This window comes from Bufo bufo, chromosome 2 (genome assembly GCF_905171765.1).
Source record: "Bufo bufo chromosome 2, aBufBuf1.1, whole genome shotgun sequence".
Lineage (NCBI taxonomy): Eukaryota > Metazoa > Chordata > Amphibia > Anura > Bufonidae > Bufo > Bufo bufo.
In genome coordinates this window covers 296035592-296052946 of record NC_053390.1, presented here as the reverse complement: position 1 = coordinate 296052946, position 17355 = coordinate 296035592, and the positions used below count along the sequence as shown (strand labels likewise).

The 17355-nt window shown below is 46.6% G+C and overlaps 1 protein-coding gene across 4 annotated transcripts in view; it reads left to right on the top strand.

Annotated features, from left to right (window-relative positions):
- Positions 1–17355, top strand: part of SLC12A6 (solute carrier family 12 member 6) — an 80048-nt gene that overhangs the window by 36957 nt on the left and 25736 nt on the right. For all 4 annotated transcript variants that reach the window (XM_040416769.1, XM_040416771.1, XM_040416770.1 and 1 more), the window contains 7 exons: positions 631–688; positions 761–935; positions 1088–1206; positions 4231–4329; positions 14492–14611; positions 14696–14800; positions 14886–15054. In XM_040416769.1, the coding sequence (XP_040272703.1) occupies positions 631–688; positions 761–935; positions 1088–1206; positions 4231–4329; positions 14492–14611; positions 14696–14800; positions 14886–15054 (845 nt within the window). The remainder of the gene's footprint in view (positions 1–630; positions 689–760; positions 936–1087; positions 1207–4230; positions 4330–14491; positions 14612–14695; positions 14801–14885; positions 15055–17355) is intronic.

Genomic DNA, 17355 nt, shown 5'->3' with positions numbered 1-17355 from the left:
TGGGACAACTACTTTTATAAACTTTCTATGTATTGGGTCCTTCAGTGTAGGCAGTGTATACCAGCCAGGCATATGCTGAAGGACCCTCTTTTGGCATATGTCTGGCCCATTTCACCCTAAGGATTTGCTCAGTACATACGTTGAGAGTATTTAATAGCGAAAGTAAACCTCGGACACAGTGTGAATTATAGCCTAACATACCCATAATACTGATTGGTACCTGTCATCAGCTGACGTTTATACTTCAAATGCAACACACTGGGGGTCATTTATCAAACTGGTGTAAAGTAGAACTGGCTTAGTTTCCCATAACAACCAATCAGATTCCACCTTTCATTTTTCACAGCTCCTATGGAAAATGAAAGGTGGAAGCCGATTTGGTTGCAACTAAGCCAGTTCTACTTTCCACCAGTTTGATAAATCTCCCCATTATCTGTAGGAGAAGACCTCTCTCAATGCCATTTGCAATAATTGGCGGAACCAGTCAGTAGTTTTGGACATATCCTTTGCACATCATCAGTACTGAGTAGATAAGAAGGTACTGTGGTCTGTGTGACGCCAAGACCCCGGGGTGTATATGGGATACTGTACACTTTCCTGTTAATTCCTCTAACTGTAAATAACCTTCAGATTTGAGCAATGTGATTTTATTTGGAGCCTGTATCGATGGAGTGGTCCTCAGAGATAAGTAAGTATGATGTACTCTGGGGCTCAGGGAAAAGGTTTGTGCAGCGTGGCAGTCTGGTCTGGTCTCTTTCAGGTTTGGAGATGCAGTAAAAGGAACCCTTGTGGTGGGGGCACTCTCCTGGCCATCACCGTGGGTCATTGTGGTTGGATCTTTTTTCTCCACGTGTGGAGCCGGGCTGCAGAGTCTGACTGGGGCCCCTAGATTGCTGCAGGCTATTGCCAAGGATGGAATTATCCCATTTCTACGGGTGAGAATCGAATTGAGAAGCTATGTTGATTCTGTCTGTGCCTTTTTTGTGTGGGTGCGGTAAAGATGGATGCAGGACCTCAGGAAGGGATCGTGAACCAAGGGAACATTGAATATAACTAAACTTATCTCTTTTTTTCATTAATGCAAAAGGTGTTTGGACATGGAAAAAGTAACGGAGAGCCCACTTGGGCATTGCTTCTCACTGTTGTGATTGCCGAGCTGGGGATCCTCATTGCCTCTTTGGATCTGGTAGCACCAATCTTATCAATGTATGTACTATATGTCACTTAACTATGCAAAAGCTTTCTTGCAAAGTAAAGCAAGATGTTTCTGTCAGGGCCGTCTTTAATATTGATTGGACCCTGGGCAAGAATTTACTTGGACCCCCTGGATCCCGCCCCACCCCCCCGCACTTTGCTGTACTTGCTATACAGCAGCACTTACCTGTCACGTCCAGGGCCTCCAGGTGACGTCTCCTCTCTGTCATCATCTTCTCTGTAGATCTTCTCTCTCATCATCTTCTCCACTCGGTCTGGACAACTTCTCTCAGCCGCCTCGTCTCTGCAGAGTGTGACACACAGACATCTTAGCTTCCTCACATTTCTATCATCATCCCCCAACTGGAGTCCCCACCGTGTTATCCTGCTGCTTGCTGTGCCCCCCCCCCCCCAGGGGTGTAGCTATAGGGGGTGCAGAGGTAGCAGTCGCTACCGGGCCCAGGAGCATGATGGGGCCCAAAGACACTTGTGCCGCATAAGAAGACAAGCAAAGCACCGAGGGTGATGTCAACACAGGTCGTTCACCTGTATTAGATTCAATTGTATTGCCGTTCTGTGTACGGCAATACAGTTGTATCTAGCAGGCAGGACATTCGGGGCCTGGGACAAAACATCAGGGGCCCAGGCCCCGAATGTTTTAACCTAGCGACGCAGTCACTAGTGAATATGGGAGTCGGGAAACGGAGCTCCCTTGGGCCCCCAGGAGCAACTGGGCCCTGTGGCAAAGACGGCCCTGGTTTCTGTTGTCCTTTTAAAGATGGCTACCCTTTAAAGAGGACATCTCATGACATGTCTGTATTAGTGAATGTTATACTCAAATGAAATAACAATTCTGGAGACTCTTTTCTTATGATCCCATGTTGTGCCATTCCTCTGTTATTCCTGCTAGAAGTTCATAAATAAGGCTACGTTCAGAGCGGGTCCGTCTGGTATCTGCACAGACGGGATCCGCTCCTATAATGCAAACGCTTAGATCCGTTCAGAACGGATCCGTTTGCATTACCATGAACAAAAAATAAATAAAAAATTATTATTTTTTATTTTTTTTGTTCATGATAATGCAAACGGATCCGTTTTGACTTTACATTGAAAGTCAATGGGGGACGGATCCGTTTGAAAATTGAGCCATATTGTGTCAACTTCAAACGGATCCGTCCCCATTGACTTACATTGTAAGTCTGGACGGATCCGCTTGCCTCTGCACGGCCAGGCGGACACCCGAACGCTGCAAGCTGCGTTCAGGGGTCCGCCTGCTGAGCGGAGCGGAGGACAAACGGTGCCAGACTGATGCATTCTGAGCGGATCCGCATCCACTCAGAATGCATTAGGACTGGACGGATCCGTTCGGGGCCGCTTGTGAGAGCCTTCAAACGGAACTCACAAGCGGAACCCCGAACGCAGGTGTGAAAGTAGCCTAACGGAGCAGCTAACAGTTAGGAGGTATGTCCCTGCACAGTCTGATACAGGCATCACCTCCACACATATTGAGAACACCCACTTGGCAATTTATTCACACACTTCCAGTAGGAAGAAGAGAGGAATGGCACAACATAGAGGTATAAGAATAGATGCTCCAGAATTATGTCAGGAGAGGCACATGTTGTCTCTCTGAAGGTTTCCTAGACTATGGCTTGGGTATTAACTAAACAAGGACAACTGTCTGGATCTCATCAGCATTGAGCAGATTTCTGGCTAGCTATACAAACTCGCTGGAATCCTGCTTGTCCTGGTAGAGAACCAGCAAAAAGTGTTAACTACGGTCATGGTCACACCCTGCTTTTGCAGCCTGCAGTCCTCTATTTTCCTGCATTGTGCTTACATACATTTTATAGGTTAGCCAAAAGAAGGGAACATGACTGCGGGTTCAGACAGCGTTGTCTGTTTTATGTTACCATGGAGGTGCATAGTCTGCCGACCAGCTGTAGACATTTTTAATTAAAGAAAATTTAATTTGGTCTATAGAAGTAATGCTGCTGTGCGGTCAGACTTGGTTTAGAACATACCTTTGGTATTCCTTTGCTGATTTTCTATCTCCAGAAAACGATGTTTATTCTATATACAAATGAGTGTGCAAAGTTCCGAACAGGGAGTTTCGAAAATCTCCAAAGGTACCTTTTACACGAGGCGATTGTTGCGTAAATGATCATTAAATTGAGTGAAACGGCAAGATTATCGAGCAGTGTAAAAGCAATGAACGATAGAGCGACAACCGACAATCAGTAGATTTCTCGTTGGATTGATTGTGTGGGCACAAAAATTATCGTTGGACGTCGGTGATTTCATACGTGTAAACAGGAATCATTCACTGCACGCACGATTACAGACCATTACACCGTGGATGTGTTTAAGCACGCCACTTAAGTTATTGCTTTGTGTAAGCGCAACTGTCTGCTGTACAAACTATGGAATATGTGATCGGAATTACGATTTTCTGGACACTAATTGGCGAATCTAAAGGGTTATTGCTGAAATGTTGACTACACCAAGAAACGACTTGTTCGTCGCTCAATCATACCGATCATCTACTCGTGTAAAGGTACCTTAGAGAGGTGGTTGGATGAGCAAGCACTCCTCTTCGCACTCCTTTTCTGAACCTCCCTCCCATATGTGACAATCAGAAAGCAAGTATGCGGTCTAATTGATGAGGGAGTGGATTAATAACGTGCACAGATGTCCATGTTACCCTCCCCCTGGGTTATGCATAGTTATACAGGGGGATGAGGATCTAATTCTCTCCTCTTCTCCCTGTGGCCATGTCAGCTACTTCTCCCCCTCTCCTCCTTAAGACTGGCTAAGGTCACAGCTGGCTTTTTTTTTAATTACTGAATTGTGTATATATATTTAATTGTCTTTAACTCGTCAGACTGGCTAACTGGTGGCTTGTGGCCTCTTGTGAACAGTCTATTAAGCTGATGTATGGCCAAATCAAAGCTAAAGTGTTCCATTCAATGTCGGAAGCCTACAATCTAAAGTTGCAATTTGTTACTAACCGTAGCATGTCCGTCCCTCTTACAGGTTTTTCCTCATGTGTTACCTTTTTGTAAACTTGGCGTGTGGATTACAGACTCTGCTTCGATCTCCAAACTGGCGCCCCCGCTTTCAGTATTACCACTGGTAGGTCTTTCTACCAACTTATTGTAGTTTGTCATGCACACCTTAGAGATTGTGGGGCAAATTTACTAATCCTATAGATGGTGTAAATGCAGCAGATCTATCCCAGGGGCTCAGGCTGAATAATATAGCTACTGGTTGGCTCAGCTTGAGACATTTTTACAGTCGAATTGTGGTGCAATTTTGGCTCTAAATGTCACATATTAGGCTATGCCCCTTCCCGTGAAGCTACACCTTTTTCCAGAAAGCCACGTACAGAGGTTTTATTCAAAAACTAGATTTTATTGCAATTTACAATGGTGTCTAGGTGCACTGACATTAGTAAATGTGGATCTCTGAGTTCAAAAGTCAGCATTGTGTATGGGGCTGACAGATACAGCTACCGCTCTGCTGCATATATATTGAGCGGAGTGGCAGTGCACATGTGTGAGCCATTGCCATGTAAACTCCTCGCTGCGGGCGTGCACTGAAGAGGAACAGCTGGCTTAGGAAAACCCCTTTAGGCTGCGTTCACACGAGCGTGTCCGGATTAGTTCCGGATGCGTCCCGGTGTGTTGCGGCAAACCCGCGCGAGTAGGAATGCAATTGCAGTCAGTTTTGACTGCGATTGCGTTCCGATGTTCAGTTTTTATCGCGCGGGTGCAATGTGTTTTGCACGCGCGTGATAAAAAAACGACTGTGGTACCCAGACCCGAACTTCTTCACAGAAGTTCAGGTTTGGGTTCGGTGTTGTGTAGATGTTATTATTTTCCCTTATAACATGGTTATAAGGGAAAATAATAGCATTCTGAAAACAGAATGCTTAGTAGGTGATCAATTGAGGGTTAAAAAATAAAAAAAATTAACTCACCTTGTTCGCGTAGTTCTCCCGGTCTTTAGTTCTTTAAAAAGATGAACTATGGGCTAAAGGACCTTTGGTGACGTCAGATCACATGCTCCAATCACATGGTACATCACCGCGGTGATGGACCCTGTGATTGGAGCATGTGATCTGACGTCACCAAAGGTCCTTTAGCCCATAGTTCATCTTTTTAAAGAACTAAAGACCGGGAGAACTACGCGAACCATAGGAGAAGGTGAGTTAATTTTTTAAATTATTTTTTTAACCCTCAATTGATCACCTACTAAGCATTCTGTATTCAGAATGCTATTATTTTCCCTTATAACCATGTTATAAGGGAAAATAATACAGTGTATAGACAGTCACCTAGCAACCGTGCGTGTAAATCGCACCGCATCCGCACTTGCTTGCGGATGCATGCGATTTTCACGCAACCCCATTCACTTCTATGGGGCCTGCGTTGCGTGAAAAACGCAGAATATAGAGCATGCTGCGATTTTCACGCAACGCATAAGTGATGCGTGAAAATCATCGCTCATCTGAACAGCCCCATTGAAATGAATGGGTCCAGATTCAGTGCGGGTGCAATGCGTTCACCTACCGCATTGCACCTGCGCGGAAATCTCGCCCGTGTGAACGCAGCCTTACTTTACTGCTGTCCAGTTTCCTTCTGGTAGACATTGGCTGGTATTCAGGGTTATCATCAGGAATTTCAGGGCCCCATCCAAGCAAACCCTGTGTACCCACCTGTTTCCCTTCTCACATTCATAGCCATAACAGCCATAGTTTTTTTTGTTTTTTTGTGTATCAGGCCATTTTTCCATACACATCAATACAATTTTAATTTCTATAAACTTTTATAATGGGTTGAATGAGGGGAAAAAATATGCGCCATTTTTATTTACACTGTTTACCGATCAAATAATGCGTTCACTATATTGTACAAGTTATTATGATTACAGTGATACCAAATACAGTATTGTGATCTTTAAAGTGGTATTTCAGTTATGTTAAGTTATCCCCCATCCAGCGGTGGGACCCCCACTGATCACAAGAACGGGGATCCTGTACCCCCCAAACCCCCTCAAAATGAACCAAGCGGCAGGTCAGACATGCATGCAGCTGCTGCATTCATTTCTATGCAAGTTCCAGAGATGGCCAAATGCAGTGCTCGGTTATCTCCGCTACTCCTGTAGTGGCTGTGCGCATGTCCGACCAGTCGCTCTGTTAATTTCAGGGGGCTCCGAGGGGTTCACGTTTTCACAATTGGTGGGGGTCCCAGCATAGGATCTTATAATTATCCACACGATAGGGGATAACCAGAATACCCCTTTATGGCCGATTTCGCACGAGCGTATTTGCAATTTGTATATTGTTAATGAAGAGCCTATAGTTTCTGTCAGTATTTGAAATCCATAGAATATGCAGGGAGTAAAGAATACATATAAATCCTGATGAAATACTGAAGCAATACTGATGGTATATCATTAGGAATTCATGCATAGTCCAGAGCCAGAATACAGACTGATTTCAATACGCTTGTGTGAAAGAGGCCTAATTATAGATATTTTCCAAAAACACAAGTATTGTAATGTTGTGTGTTTTTTTTTTTTTTTTTGTAACATTAGGTTTGCAGAAAAATGTAATTATTACCATAAAAAGAAAGCTGTAAAGTTTTTTTTTTTTTTTTTCTGACATAATTTTAATAAAAATGCAACCCATTTGGAGCAATGTCCACACAGCTTTATTAATATTCACTACACAGAAGTGAATATTAATGAGGCTGCCGATGTGAGAGACCCGAAGTGGCTTTCCTGACCCCCAGCAGCTGCAGTCCCCCTAATGGCGACCCTGCTGGTATTCATGGATTATAGAGAACTGGCTGGCTGAGTTCTATATGTAACCTTTTACGGACACAGGGCGTACAGGTACACCCTAATGTCCGAGTCGTTAAGGACACAGGGCGTACATTTCCGATCACCGGCGGGTGGTGATCGGAACAGAGTGCCTGCTGAAATCATTCAGCAGGCACTCTGTGACAATGCCGAGGGGGGTCTTGTGACCCCCCCGTATCGACGATCGCAGCCAACAGCAGGTCAATTCAGACCTGCGGTTTTCTGCGTTTCCGGGTCATTGGTGTCTCCGGTGACCCGATAACCCAGAATCGGATGGTTTATTTACACCATGTCCCATTTGAAGCCCCACTGATGCACCCCTAGAGTAGAAACTCTAGGGGTGCATCAGTTTTTACAAACGTCGTTAACCCTTTAGGTGTTCCACAAGAGTTATTGGCAAATGGAGATGAAATTTCTGAATTTCAATTTTTTGTAACCTTGCCTCACAAAAATGTAATATAGAGCAACCAAAAATCATATGTACCCTAAAAATAGTCCCAACAAAACTGCCACCTTATCCCGTAGTTTCCAAAATGCGGTCACTTTTTTGGAGTTTCTACTCTAGGGGTGCATCAGGGGGGCTGGTGTTCCTTTCCTTTTGCGCCCTACCGTGTGCCTGTACAGTAGTTTACGGCCACATATGGGGTGTTTCTATAAACTACAGAATCAGGGCAATAAATATTGAATTTTGTTTGGCTGTTAACCCTTGCTTTGTTACTGGAAAAAATGGATTGAAATGGAAAATTTGGCAAAAATTTTAATTCTGAAATTTAATCTCCATTTGCTAATCACTCTCTTGTGGAACACCTAAAGGTTTAACAAAGTTTGTAAAATCAGTTTTGAATACCTTGAGGGGTGTAGTTTCTAAAATGGGGTCATTTTTGGGTGGTTTCTATTTTGTAAGCCTCACAAAGTGACTTCAGACCTGAACTGGTCCTTTTAAAAAGTGGTTTTGGAAAATTTCAGAAAAATTTCAAGATTTGCTTCTAAACGTCTAAGCCTTGTAACGTCCCCAAAAAATAAAATGGCATTCCCAAAATGATCCAAACATGAAGTAGACATATGGGAATATAAATTAATAACTATTTTTGGAGGTATTACTATGTATTATAGAAGTAGAGAAATTGAAACTTGGAAATTTGCTAAGTTTTCCAAATTTTTGGTAAATTTGGTATTTTTTTTTATAAATTAAAAATTAATTTTTTTTACTCCATTTTACCAGTGTCATGAAGTACAATATTAATAATAAAAACAGTCTCAGAATGGCCTGGATAAGGTTTTAAAGTTATTCACACAAAGTGACACTGGTCAGATTTGCAAAAAATGGCCTGGTCCTTAAGGTGAAAATGAGCCCGTCCTTAAGGGGTTAAAAGGGTTTTCCAGGACTTCAATACTGATGAGCTAACCTCTGGATAGGTCATCAGTATCTGATCGATGGAAGTCAGATACCTGGGACCCCGCCAATCAGCTGTTTGAGAAGGCGCCAGCACTCCTATGAGCACTTTTGTCTTCTCACAGCTCACCAAGCACAGCGCCGTACACTGTATAGCGGTTGTGCTTTGTATCACACTCAGACCCATTCACTTCTATGGGGCTGAGCTACTCCTAGGTCACGGGGCTACTGCGAGCGATGCTACCTTCTCGAACAGCTGATTGGCGGGGTGTCAGACCTAGATGGAGGTCCTGGGTGTCAGACCTCCATTGATTAGATACCAATGAGGATACATCATCAGTATTAAAGTCTCAGAAAAACGAGATTTTTGTAAAACTTACCAGTAAAATCTCTTTCTCGCTCTTCATTGGGGGACACAGGAACCGTGGGTATAGCTATGTCCTCTAGGAGGCGTTGACACTAGTAAAACCTTTTAGCTCCTCCCCTGGCAGCTATACCCCCTCCAGCCTGGAGAGAGAGCTTCAGTTTGTGTAGAAGCAGTAGGAGAAGCAAGTAAACCAACAAAATAACGTGTAAAACCAACAATGCCAAAAACCCGACTAGGTTCTAACCAGCAACAGCCACAACTGTGGCCGAACAACAATACTGGGTGGATAATGTGTCCCCCAATGAAGAGCGAGAAAGAGATTTTACTGGTAAGTTTTACAAAAATCTTGTTTTCTCGCCCATATTCATTGGGGACACAGAAACCGTGGGACGTCCAAGAGCAGTCCACAGGGAGGGAAAAACCACAGACCCATGGAGCAAGCGCCCCTGCAGACAACTAAGAACTGCCGCCTGCAAGACCATGCGGCCCAAGGCAGCGCCCGCCGATGCATAAGTATGCACCTGGCAAAATTTTGTGAATGTGCGTAAGGAGGACAGTAGCTGCCTTGCACAACTGCGCGGCCGAAGGGCGGAACCCTGCCCCGGGTGCAGTATGCTTCAGCAATTTCAGACGTGCAATCGCCACCCTGGAGGCCGCCAATGCCTTGCGAGGACCCTCCGGGATGACAAAAAAAGAGGAGTCCATACGCCGGAAGAAACTGGAGGCTGGCAAAGAAATCGTCAGAGCCCTGACGACATCCAAATGGTGTAACTCCCTTTCCTTAGGGTGTGAAGGGGAGGGACACAGTGATGGAAGGACAATTTCATCATTGAATGGAAATCAGAGACCACCTTTGGGAGAAAGGAAATAATGGGCCGGAGAACCGCTTATCCCTGTGAAGAACCAGGAAGGTTCTCTGCAAGAGAGCGCCCCAACCCGGACACCAGTCTGATGGATGTGATAGCCGCAAGAAAAAACTACATTCCAGGACCGAAGTCGGAGTGACCTCTCCCGCAAGGGTTCAAAGGGAGAATTCCGGAGCGCTGAAAGGACTAAGTTCAGATCCCAAGGCAGGACGGTACGGAGGAACCATAGGTGCCATTCCCTGAAGGATAGAAAGCGCCGAACCTGACCCATCAAGAAACCAAGGGCTAAACCAAAAACCCAGGACCGCAGGATCCACCCCTGCTAAAGGGAAGAGCCATGGAAACGGTAAGTGGTCCACCGAAGTCCCTCGAGCCGAAGAGGCTTGTGGGGAGACTGAGAAGCTGGCTGAGAAACTACCAAGAAAAAAACCCTGAATGAGGCATGTCCAACTGCAAGCTAAGGAAATTGGATAGGTAGAAGTAGAGACGATATGAGAATCACTGGCAGTGGCGTTCCGTCAGCGACCGTGTATTGACGGTGTAGCAACGCTGCTCGACGGAAATGTCGACCAGACCAAGATGAGAGAAAAACTCCTGCCTTGAGGAGGAAGAATAGATAGGGTGTTCCGTTCAGGAACGAAACTCCATCAACGGTGGTGAGTCGTGACAGCACCCCCGCTCCGCCTGGAGTGGTGAGTCTCGTAGTCTAGCCACGGAATGTGCAGTAAAAAGGCATGAACTACCATCGAACTGACAGGGCAGTCATTAGTCAAGTCTTGAGGGGTAGTTGTGGATACGGGTAGTACACCCAGGACCAACGGGTAGGATTCACCTGTAGAAGGAGAATATGGAAAACGTCACAGCCCAACAGTCGGACCGGAACGAGACTGGAAGAAAAAAAAAAAAAAACACAGAACCAATACCCTGCATCAACTTAGATGAGGGGAAGTCGTAACGTAAGAGCTACCAAGGTTTGCGGAGTGGCCGTGAACCCTGAGCCAGAGAAGGAAAAAAACGGATGGAAAAATGGGGCAGGGGGAAGCCCATTTCCCATCTGAGACTGGCACTACACAGAAGTAGCCACCGGATGACTGTGGTGGCGCCATACTCCGCCTAAGGAGGAGGCCATGCAGCGTACGCCACCGAATTCGGCGTTAGAAGAATCCATCACCTGATGAAGGAGCCGTGCAGGAGGAGCCAGAGTATGTAATGGCTACTCCAGGATCCCCGTACCGTAGGAGCCGCAGCGTGCCCCGCCAGCACAAACTGAGGGGCAGACTAGAGGAATCCGGTAGAGGCCATGGTACCATACTGCCCCGGGGAAGGAGAGCTAACCTTAAACACTCCACCTGGGAAGGGCGTTGGACAGGAACAACCGCCAAGCCAGCGTCAGGGTAGAACCCCTACCTGAAGGAATGCAGCACTGCAGCGACTACGAACGGTAGTACCAGCGTAAAATCCGCACCAGCGGAGGAGAACACGATGCAAAGCTAAACCAGAGTGCCTGCACAACCACTTCCCACATCAGGAATGGTGGATAGAGAATATAGAGTCAGTGTAACACTCGACTTGCTGGAACGTAATCACAATATTAGGTGCCGTGGTGTACGCACTACATATTGTTGAAGACACATATTGGAACAGTGGAGGACCATGGAGATAGGGGACGCTAGGACACATGAGTGACGCTGGGCAACTCCGTGAGGATAGAGGTTGTCATATTCATGCCCCAAACCGGCACCGAAGGAAAAGGACACAACGTGGAAAAAGCCACAGTATCTATTAGCGGCACCGAAGAGTGCAGGACACCAGCGTGTATCGATACTCGCTACGCTCCACTTGTAGAAGAAGCTAAGGCATCTATAGCCGTGGTGTAGTTGAAATGCAACATCCAAGATGTGTACTTATTCCCCGAGGTAGTGGATCACTTGTGGAAGGGCCAATGTTGCAATTATCCCACCAATGAAAGAGGGTAGTGCAAGTACTCCACCATGAAGGGTGGTAATGCAGTAATGCATCTAGCAGGAACTGAATCCAAGTAGAGAAAGTACTCCTCTTACGGAAAGGGCAAGCCATATGGAGCAAGCGCCCCTATCAATACCCCACCTACGTAAGGGGTAAGACATACAGTAAACACTGAACCATAGCCATAGCACCACCAATGGAAGAGGCTAATGCATACAGTAAGTACTGTTCCCAGTGGGAATCCAGTTCTGCCACCTACTAAAAGGGGGAACGCCTACTGCCGGCACTGAAACAGTTCTAGTGCGGTTAGACCCCAATGGAGGGAGGTAATATCCAAGTGAGTACTGCATCCAGTAGTAGTGCAAATACTCCGCCTAAGAAAGGGGGTGATGCATACGACAAGTACTGCTGTCTACCTCGGACAAAGATCGCACCGGAATCACAGCAGAGACCGAACAACTGATTTCCCCCCCCCCCTCGAACCGAACCTCTCCAGGGAGAGGAGGGTGCGTCTGAGCGTGACCCTAGGAAGGAAGGGTGGGGGTGTGGAGGTGACCGAGGAGGAAAATATCCTGCTCTGGCCCATTGTGTGCAGTCTTAACTCTCAGAATCTTTTCCATGGCAGTCGCAGGCTCGCCGGTGGGAGTCATCAACCAAACTACCTGGGGGTGGAATGGGAACTTCTAGAAGTTCACTCACCGGATTGCGCAGGCGGTGCTTTATCAACCAAACGACCCCGGAGGGAAATTGGGAAGTCCGGAGATCCACCATTGGAGTGCGCAGGCGGCGCTTATCAAGCAAACGACTCCGGAGGGTGATTTGGGAAGATCCAGAGGTCCACAATTGGATTGCGCAGGTGGAGAATGTCAACCAAACGACCCTGGAGGGTGATTGGGAAGGTCCAAAGGTCCATCAGTAGATTTCGCAGGTAGTGTTTTATCAACCAAACCACCCCGGAGGGTGATTGGGAAAGTCCAGGGGGCCACCAGTGGATTTCGCAGGTGGTGTTTTATCAACCAAACCACCCCGGAGGGTGATTGGGAAGGTCCAGAGGTCCACCAGTGGATTACGCAAGTAGTGCTTATCAACCAAACGACCCTGGAGGGTGATTGGGAAGGTCCGGAGGTCCACAGTGGATTGCGCAGGTAGTGCTTTATCACACCAACGACCCCGGAGGGTGATTGGAATGGTCCGGAGGTCCACCATTGGATTGCGCAGGTGGTGCCTATCAACCAAACGGCCCGGAGGTCCTCCTCTTTCCGTGCTAGGACACTGGCCCAGTCTGACAGACAGGGCGGTCCTGCGGCGATGAGGCCTGAGGGGGCAGGACCTGAAATTGACTTTTTTTTTTTTTTTTTTATTATTATAAAACTGGGATGCCCAGCCTCAGGTGACAAGAGGCAGGAAGGGGTTAAATTAGCGGCATTAATCCCATTGCCTTGCAGATAGACAATAATCCTGCGCCAGCCTCAAGAGATGGCTGGCCAGGAAGGGTTAACTGACCTGAATACCAGGGGAGGGGCTCTGTGGGCTACTGGGGGAGGGGGGAAGTAAGGTGGGAAGAATTTGCGCCAGCCGAAGCCCCCCCCCCATACCCGGGGATGAAAGTTTGCGGCCTAGTAGGCTGCGAAGCCGAGGCCTAAGTTATGGACACTGCCGCCGGAATGCACCCCCGCCCTACTGAAAGTCTGGCCGGAGCACAGGGGGGCGTAAGTGAAGTAGAGAGAAGACGCCCATTAGAATGCGCCCTCCGGCCATGGAGAACGCTGCGCGGGCCGGAGGAAGAGGGAAGGGGTAGGCCCAAAGTGAAGCCAGTGCCTAAATTTAACGGCGCTCGGACACAGAGCTGGCGGACCTCCTCTGGAGCAGCACGCTTGGCGCCCGCTCCCTAGAAGTGGATTATGGCGCTGGGGAGCGGGAGCCTCCTCCGCTCCCCTCCTGTAGCGAGATAAAAACTCAGAGCACAGCGGTGCGCTTGGCCGCCCGCTGTGCCTAACCGTGCCTGCAGGAGACAGCCATACCCGGCCGTTAACCCCCTATGTGCCCGTGTAGTGTCAGCACAGAGGGAGAGGGAGGGAATCCACCGGAGGTCCAGGGCTATGATAAATGAAGCCCGGTGTCTGGCCCAGTCATCGTGGGGAGGGAGGGAGGGGGAAGCAGAGAGCCCGATGCTTTGCCAAATAGGGAGGAGGGAGGGAAGGAGAGGGTTAGCATACTCACCTAGTCCCGTACTCACCTATCTTCCTCCTCTTCTCTTCTCTTCACCCTCCCTAAGTGGGCCCATAAGGTACCTTTTCCAGCAGGGTCACCTCCTCAGCAGCTGGCACCGGAGTGGCAGGAGTCTGGTATGGCGGGAGGGTCTTCTCTTTGGTGGACCTAGGTGACCCCTTGGCTGGCTGGATGCAGGGGAGTGAGGCTGCCCTGGTCCACCTTGTCTTCTGTGGGGGAGGCAGCAGTGCGGGTGACCAGTACTGGCGCAACTCAACCCCGGGAGAACAGGGAGGCGAGGCGTCCACTGTTTTCCCATCTGAAAAAGAAGGAAAAAAATTTACTAAAATAAAAAAAATTCAGGAGATTCCCTGCAGAGCAGGGAGGTCTTGCCTCCTATTGACACTAGAAAAAAACTGAAGCTCTCTCTCCAGGCTGGAGGTGGTATAGCTGCCAGGGGAGGAGCTAACAGCTTTACCTAGTGCCAACGCCTCCTAGAGGACATGGCTATACCCATGGTTCCTGTGTCCCCCAATGAATATGGCCGAGAAATACCTTTTAAATTTTACTGTTCATGTGATAAAATAATTTAGTATGGCATGACTGTCTCTCTGGTTTTTGCCTTTGTAGGACTTTGTCTTTCCTGGGTATGGCACTGTGCCTGGCTCTGATGTTCATCTCCTCCTGGTATTACGCTCTCATCTCCATGGTAATTGCCGGAATGATCTATAAGTACATAGAGTACCATGGGTGGGTAATGTTCTCTGCTCTAGACTTTTTTCTTACTTGGTTTCTACTTTTGTACACTGAATACCTTTTTCTCCTTGTGTACAGAGCTGAGAAAGAATGGGGAGATGGGATAAGAGGACTTTCTCTGAGTGCAGCACGTTTTGCTTTACTGCGACTGGAGGAAGGGCCACCGCACACTAAAAACTGGAGGTAAAACTCATTTTAGCTATGTAGTAGTTACATGTACTGTACATATTTGACTTTGATTTTAACAGCATTTTTTCCCCCAATCTAGACCCCAGCTTCTGGTTTTGGTGAAGCTAGACTCCGATCTCCATGTTTCACAGCCACATCTACTCTCTTTTGCCTCTCAGCTGAAGGCTGGGAAAGGTTTAACAATTGTGGGATCTGTTTTGCTTGGTGATTACTTGGAGAGCTATGCTGAAGCACTGGCAGCAGAGCAGGTATGATCACCACGCCCTGTAGTTTCCTTCTTGGTGTGTACAGCATGACTGCATGTGTTCACCTCACTGCAGACTCCTAGGAAAACTACTTTCTCAAGCTAGTTGGTCCTGCCACCTTGTGCTAGTACCAGGGCAAATGGACAGTTCTCCAATTCAGTTGCATGCACAACACATCAAGCAGATAGTACAAAAAGGATTGTATACTGTACTGAACTGATAAACTATCTCTCAAAAAGCAAAGAAGAGTAATGGTAAAAAGCAGCATCATTTGAGCAGCCACGGTGAACACGCACAAGTTCACCAAATAGAATAATATGTATCACGTGTCTCAGCATTATCCAGAGTGGACTTTGAATAGGGCTTGGTCCTGGACTAATAAACTTGATAGGAATACTTTGTTGGAGGACAATAAATGTACATGATGTCCCAGACCGACTGCTGAACCCAAAGCTGTGACTTTTGTTACAGGCCCCTTTACACTGTCCAAACATCGGGCAGATCATCGCTAACAGGCGCTGGTAGGAACACTCGCTAGAGATAATCTGTAGGTGTAAGGCTGGATTCACACAAGCGACTTCAATGCATTGAACTTGCAGCGTGTGTCTGCGAGAGCTCCTGTCCTGACCTACGTAGCACTGACTGGGTCACATAGCATTATATTGATTTATGATGCTATGTAACCCTTAGGCCCCGTTCACATGGGCGAGATTTCCGCGCGGGTGCAATGCGTGAGGTGAACGCATTGCACCCGCACCGAATACCGACCCATTCATTTCTATGGGGCTGTGCACATGAGCGGTGATTTTCACGCATCACTTGTGCGTTGCGTAAAAATCGCAGCATGCTCCTCTTTGTGCGTTTTTCACGTAACGCAGGCCCCATAGAAATGAATGGGGTTGTGTGAAAATCGCAAGCATCCGCAAGCAAGTGCGGATGCGGTGCGATTTTCACGCACGGTTGCTAGGTGACGATCCGGATGGGGACCCGATCATTATTATTTTCCCTTATAATATGGTTATAAGGGAAAATAGCATTCTGAATACAGAATGCATAGTACAATAGGGCTGGAGGGGTTAAAAAAAATAAATAAATTTAACTCGCCTTAATCCACTTTCTCACGCAGCCGGCATCTCTTCTGTCTTCTTTTGTGAGGAATAGGACCTTTTGATGATGTCACTACGTTCATCACATGGTCCGTCACATGATCCATCACCATGGTAAAAGATCATGTGATGGACCATGTGATGAGCATAGTGACGTCATCAAAGGTCCTATTCCTCACAAAGGAAGACAGAAGAGATGCCAGCTGTGCGAACAAGTGGATTAAGGTGAGTTAAATTATTTTTTATTTCTTTTTAACCCCTCCAGCCCTATTGTACTATGCATTCTGTATTCAGAATGCTATTATTTTCCCTTATTACCATGTTATAAGGGAAAATAATACAATCTACACAACCTTGAACCCAAACCTGAACTTCTGTGAAGAAGTTCGGGTCTGGGTACCACATTCAGTTTTTTATCACGCGCGTGCAAAACGCATTGCACCCGCGTGATAAAAACTGAACAATGGAACGCAATCGCAGTCAAAACAGACTGCAATTGTGTACCTACTCGCGCGGGTTTGCCGCAATGCACCGGGACGCATCCGGACCTAATCCGGACACGCTCGTGTGAAAGAGGCCTTAGAGTTCTGGAATGTATTGAATAACACTGACAGCATTTTTCGAGTGAAACTGCGTCATCTTATAGGCGTTGTAAGCTTACACTAGGCGTTTTTTTGGCACATGGACACATTTGGCGCAGTAACAAATTTTTGCCACACAGACGCAATTCTAGCGTAAATCTGGTACAGGATTTACGATACTCCAAATTTGCAAAGGTCCATGTACCAGAATAGTAAATTTGTCTAATATTAAGAACGTGATTCGTATTCATTATATATAAAAACAGCCAACATAAATTAGGGAACTTAATAATTTAGTTTGGTGTCAGTTTGAGTAAAAAAAAAAAGAGCTCTAATTTTTCTTAATTTTTTCTTTTTTTTTCTTGTACATTTTTCCCAAATAAAACTAAAAAGGAAGAAAAATATCTGTAAGAAACATAATATCAAGCCCTATGTGTCATGAAGAATACAACAAAATTATTTTGGTAACCCACAAAAAAAAAAAAAGCAGGGGCCCTATGTGTGTAAAATCACAAAGTATCTGGTCATCACTAGATCACTATGACACAGAATCCTGCTTGGGTACTGTGACGCAGACCTGTTCACTTGGGGGTCACAGTCATATGCCATTGTTTACC